The sequence below is a fragment of the Limulus polyphemus genome, unplaced genomic scaffold (assembly GCF_000517525.1).
Source record: "Limulus polyphemus unplaced genomic scaffold, Limulus_polyphemus-2.1.2 Scaffold2309, whole genome shotgun sequence".
Classification (NCBI taxonomy): Eukaryota; Metazoa; Arthropoda; class Merostomata; order Xiphosura; family Limulidae; genus Limulus; species Limulus polyphemus.
The window spans coordinates 174968-181267 of NW_013667919.1; the positions used below are offsets into that span (position 1 = coordinate 174968).

The following is a 6300-nucleotide window of genomic DNA, read 5'->3' on the forward strand; positions in this document are numbered from 1 at the left end:
ATTTTGACATCAAATTTTGGGGTAAAAAAGTGCATCTTATACACAGAAAAATATGTTAATTCTTTTTCTATTGTAGTTAATTATTATAAGTTTTTGTATTATAATGCCGTAAAAATAGTTATTTTATAATCGTACATTTAAAGTTGTTAGTTGCACTTGAATTTTGACAGTGTTTGAGTCTTGGTATTGAAGTTTACATGCAGTTGTTCTAGTTTCTAGTTTGGCAGTTTTCTGCCTGTTATAATGCATTGTATTTTTTGTAATTTGGGAATGGATTGCAAATCAGTAGTTTACTTCTGTCATATTCTGGGATTATTTGATAGTATTCTATTCATATTTTTAGATGGATGATCCCTGGTCTTCTTCAACTGTGACTTCGGAACCAACTCTTCCAAGACAGGAAGTGACTGACCCATGGGGTCTTCCTGTTTCTTCATCATCATCATTCTCCATCCAGATGTCTCCCTCTCACAACGTTTCAAGTATGTTTAGGTTTTGGTTTAATTTGTTCCATCTCTAACTAATTTTTCATTATATAATCAAGTGCCAACAGTAGTTAAAAGAAAATCATACTATTATTTGTTGTCCTTGTGTATGTCTACGTATGAATTCAACAATTTTCATGTTTTGCAGGTAAAGAAACTTATTTCAGTGAGGTACTTTGAAAACTTAAGGGTGATAACTCTTGATGAGCAGCTCCTTCACTTTGCAACCTAACGATACCAATGAGTGTTATTCTTTTGAACATAGATTTGATTTTTTTTAATTTATATTATTATTTTTGTTGAAGGCATACGTGTAAGGATTAAGTTTTCTAACACTTGCAAAGTCAAGTCCCTTTCTGTCTCTCTGAATATCTTGACACATTATTATGAACTTGTTAAAGTAAATTTTCTTAGTTTAATATGGCCTGCCAAAGTCGTCTAAAATGTAAGAGTGAAATAGGTAGAAGGTATTGTGAAAGACGAGTACTTTATATAGTGTGTTACTCAAACTTTCATTGGTGTATTGAAATAGAAATAGTAACAATGTGCTGGATATCAAGTGACCAGTTAATATAGATAGGATAAGTTAAGGTTGTTCTAATGCCCAGTTGCTGTAGAAGAAGGAAATCAAAACATTATAATGCAGTTGGTAAACAGGAGTACTCGAAGATAATGAGTAGGAATCATGGTTAAAGAATTGTGTGCTTGTAAGGAACATTTTATCTGAAAGAAACAAGCACAGAACCGTGTACATGTAGAATAAAACTACAGTCAAAGAATCATGGTTAAAGAATTGTGTGTTTGTAAGGAACATTTTATCTGAAAGAAACAAGCACAGAACCATGTACATGTAGAATAAAACTACAGTCAAAGAATCACGGTTAAAGAATTGTGTGTTTGTAAGGAACATTTTATCTGAAAGAAACAAGCACAGAACCATGTACATGTAGAATAAAACTACAGTCAAAGGATCACGGTTAAAGAATTGTGTGTTTGTAAGGAACATTTTATCTGAAAGAAACAAGCACAGAACCATGTACATGTAGAATAAAACTACAGTCAAAGGATTATGGTTAAAGAATTGTGTGTTTGTAAGGAACATTTTTATCTGAAAGAAACAAGCACAGAACCATGTACATGTAGAAAATCTATAAAACTACAGTCAAAGGATCATGTATATATATAGAACTTATTTTAAAGAATAATCAAAGAATCATGTTTATATATAGAGAACTTATTTTAAAGAATAATCAAAAAATCATGTATACTTAGAGAACTTATTTTAAAGAATAATCAAATAATCATGTGTATATTCAGAGAACTTATTTTAAAGAATAATCAAATAATCATGTATACTTAGAGAACTTATTTTAAAGAATAATCAAAGAATCATGTATATATATAGAGAACTTATTTGAAAGAATAATCAAAGAATCATATATACTTAGAGAACTTATTTTAAAGAATAATCAAAGAATCATGTATATATATAGAGAACTTATTTTAAAGAATAATCAAAGAATCATGTATATTTAGAAAATTTATCTTAAAGAACTATCAAAGAAGCATGCATGTCTAGGGAAGGGTTTTTAAAAACAGTCAAATAACTGTATATATATATATATATACAGGGCTCAAAATTAGACAAAATCTTTAGAGGCATCTGTCTAGCTTTTATGTTTTATAATTTTGTAGCTAATTAGGAATGAACTAGAATATTCTTAGTTATATATTTCCAATGATTCAATAATGCATTCCACTTGTATTAAAATGGGTACAATTAATTTACTAATATGGAATACTAACTAAGATGGACGTTTTAAAAAATACAAAACATCCATCTTTGATGGAAGTTGATTTGAAATAAGAAGTTTTTATTGCCATCTTCAACAACCAAAGGGTGTACATAGAACTGAAAACTATTATAGGTTGACTAGGAGAATCCAGTTCCAAAAAAGGTAAAATTTGAAAAATAAACACCAATACCGTAGTGGTTTCTATAACATGTTACTGGTTGTGCAACTACCAATTGCACATACAGTTAGCATACCAGATTTTCCTCGTATCTTTTCTCCAGTATGGAAGTGCACAAGAGAATGGGGCCATCAGAAAATTTCTTTTGTTTTTGCTTGAGCCAGTTGTATGGTTGTATATTTTTCTGTTCGAACTTTACTAGTACATGATTTTTTGTGTTTCAGTATTTGGTTAGGTTGTTCATCTTTTCTGTTTGTCATTTGAATGATCTCTTTTAAAAAAAAAAAAATGGATTAATTTGATGACATCGTTAATTCATTTTGTCCCATTTCTTACCAATTAACTGGCCATTAGAATGTTCCTCCTTTTTGTTTTGAGCCAGTTATATATTTGAAACCAGTGATTGTAGATTTTTCTGTTCAAATTTTACTAGTACACCATTTTTTTGTGTTTCAGTATTTGGTTAGGTTGTTTATGTTTTCTGTTTGTAATTTGAATTATCTTTTTAACAAAAAAATCATGGATTAATCTGATGACACCATTAATTCACTTTGTCCCATTTCTCACCAATTTTTGTCACATGACTTTTATGATTTGTCGTGGGGGCTCATAACGTTTCTTTGGGTATTTGGTAATGAGGAAATGACATGTAAGGCACAATTCTAAATTTATGATTGAGTTTTAAAAGGAGGTAAAACAACTGAAGAGTAAAAAACGTACTGACATAAGAAGTTGTATTAGTTATTTGTCACAATGCTCTGTACAAGCAGTCTTTTTACATAGAAAAACTGTGCATCTGACATTCCCATCCCCAAAATTCACCAGTGGTGAATACAAATTAATATGTGATGATAGAAATAATTTTGGTCACTCTTGGTTACCAAACAGTTTGAGTGCTGATACGTAAAGAATCTTGTTTTAAAGAAAAAAATCAAAGCATTTGGTATATGTCGAGAAACAAAGAATCTCGTTTTTATTAAAAACAGGACAAGAATTGTGTACATATGTGGATAAACTTGGTTTACAGTGAAGTATACGTAACAAACTTTTTTCTTTAAAGAAAGAAGTTAGTATACATTGAGAACTCATGATTTTAAGGAAACAGACAAAGAATCGTGTATATCCAGGGAACTTTTTGTGAAGAAACGGATAATTGTGTGTACGTGTATAGAAATTGTTTTTAAAGAAACAGCTGAAGAATCATGTATATGTAGAAAACCTTTTAAGTGAACAAACAATAAATTATGTATATGTAGGAAACATAAAAAAACATTTATGTAGAGGATTAATGCTGCTAACTGGTTGCATTTCCAATGGTCAGCGGGTCTAAGTTAGAGATGGCTACATATGAACTTTGGAGGTCTTTGACCCGCCCATTTAGTCTGTATGGTATTATTCACAATGCAGTTATCAAAGATAATTGTTTGTCTGCTTTCAGGTACTGCACAAGACCCTTGGAGCTCAGTCTCTTCTAGCACACTGGATACTAATACTGATCCATGGAGTTCTCTCCCACCTACAAAATCACATTTATCTAACGATCCATGGAACACACTTCCAACTACACAGGATGACCAAGCATCAGCCTGGACTCATTTGACAAAATCCAACAACGAAGAGTTAGATGAATTTCATGGACTTAGGGATCCTTTATCTCACGGAGAAGGTATCGCTGTTTTAGTTTTACCAAATTTTTCTTTTCTTAATTAAGTTTGGTTTTTCTTAACACTCTTTAAATATAAAATAATAAATTAAAACCATAATAAAGTTGTTCATAAAGAAATATTTACCTGTTAAAAAATAACAAATTCAACCAGTTTTTGTTAAAACTCTGTTTATTAAAAAATGATGTTTAATTGAAAAGTAAACTTAATTATATTAGAAACAGCATCCTTATAGTGTGTGTGAGTTGAAAAATAATTTAGGATCAAAAAGTCATTATTAAAAGAACCGACAAAAAAAAAATTAACACGCGAAATTAAGCATCCATTAAAACTGAATTATTTGAGCAAAATTTGGTAAGAACTAGCCCAATGAGGCATGAAATGAACTCCAACAAGTTTAAACATTGTTTTCATAATTATTGAATGCTAGAAGAACTGTGAAGTGATAAGATAGTTTGAAGAAGCATTACTTTGACATGTATTAGAAAGTTCAATTTTTAGACTCATAGAATGGCTCTGAGGTTTTTTTTTTTTCAAGTACAAACTTTTAGCTCATAGCTTCGTCATCTCTTGACTGATTTGAGATCCAGTCACGGTTTTGGACTCAGGAGGTCCAACCATTTTGATTGATGTATTTCATTGTGCCCAAGATCTCATAGATTAGTTTATTCTAACCATGTCTAAAAGAAGCTCAAATGTCACAGCTATTGAGGATTCCCTCTTGTTTTAATAAGCAGTTGTTGTGATTGAAATGTCATTTTGGAATAATCAAAAAATGGAACAGAAGCAACAAACAAAGTGCAAAATACTTACTAGTTAGTATTACTAACATTTCTCTGTCTTTATGTATCAATGTTTTTTTTTTCATCTTAATGAAAGATTAACGCATGAAACAAACAAATCCTGAAAATTGTTATTGTCCTCAGCTATTTTTTCTTTTAGAGAGAAAGGCTATTTAGAAAACTGAAAGTAAAAATGTTTTTTTTTTTATATATTTCATCTCTTAATCATGTGCAATTCTGAATAATGATGCATCTTTTTTTTTGTCTATAGACAAAATTTTGGGTCTCCAAAATTTACTATTATCAAGTGCACATGTACTAATATCACTTTTCAAAATATTTTTTTTTTACAAAGAAAACTCCCTTAACTTCCATATTTTTAATTATTTCACTTTCATTACCTTACCCCTCCCCTTTTTTTTCCTCTCTTTTAGTTCAGTCATGATAAAATAAAACACTTGGCTTTGACTCTCAGTATGTTCCACTCAGTATACATGTGTTTCCAAAGAAAATATTGAGTAGGATAACTTATGTCTATTGCTTAGTCATTTGCATGACACTCACTATCAAAATGAGTAGCTTATTTATTGAAATTATTACTCGAAGGTGAAGAAGCATGTGTTTAATAACCATTTTCTAATGCTTATTTTGTTTTTGCAAACATTCTAAAGCTTCTGGCCTGAATAATTTAAATTTTAATGTGGAATTTTGGTATTCGGTGGCTACAGGAATGAAAAGATACAAAGTGATTGGGTTTGTATATCTAGCAATGGTTTAATGTATACAGATATGGTGGCATGACGTTACGTAACCACTGGTTAGAGTACGGCAGAAATCTATATGAAAAACGTATATTATTGAGTTGTTGTTTTTCCTTTTTTTTTACAGAGCAAGTAAACGAGAAACAAAAAATTTTGTTGTTGCTATTTACTCTGTGACTTTTTTTTTTTTTATTAAACAGCCTGCCTCATGTCTCCGTCGCCAAATGTATTTGAAATGTCAGAAATTAAGGAAAGCTTACCCAGCAATGCTCAAAGAATAAAAGAACCAAAATCTGTGGAAAACTTCCTTGGAGCTAATTCTAGCCTGGTGAATTTGGACAACTTAATAAGCACAAAGAGCTGTAAACTTGGTAAGATGATGGAATTTACGAGTGAAAAATAAAAAAGAGAAATTTGTTTCTGTACATTGAGTGTTTCGTGCTCCTATAATTTGTGGGAAAACAAAAAAAGCTAATACTATAGGTTGTATCTCTGTTCTTCTTATTTTTTCTGCTGAGTTACGTATTGATTACTGAATTTTAGTTAAAGGGTATAATGACCAGATTTTGTGTGTGTGTGCAAGAAGACTAGCTTGCTGGTTTGTCAGTTCTTGTGTGTGTGTGTGTGCAAGAAG

At 30.6% G+C, this 6300-nt stretch overlaps 1 protein-coding gene across 1 annotated transcript in view; it reads left to right on the plus strand.

Moving 5' to 3' along the window:
* Nucleotides 1-6300, plus strand: part of LOC106466581 (epsin-2-like) — a 19352-nt gene that overhangs the window by 8942 nt on the left and 4110 nt on the right. The window contains exons 5-7 of the mRNA XM_013926874.2: nt 344-482; nt 3898-4125; nt 5867-6037. Coding sequence (XP_013782328.1) covers nt 344-482; nt 3898-4125; nt 5867-6037 — 538 coding nt within the window. The remainder of the gene's footprint in view (nt 1-343; nt 483-3897; nt 4126-5866; nt 6038-6300) is intronic.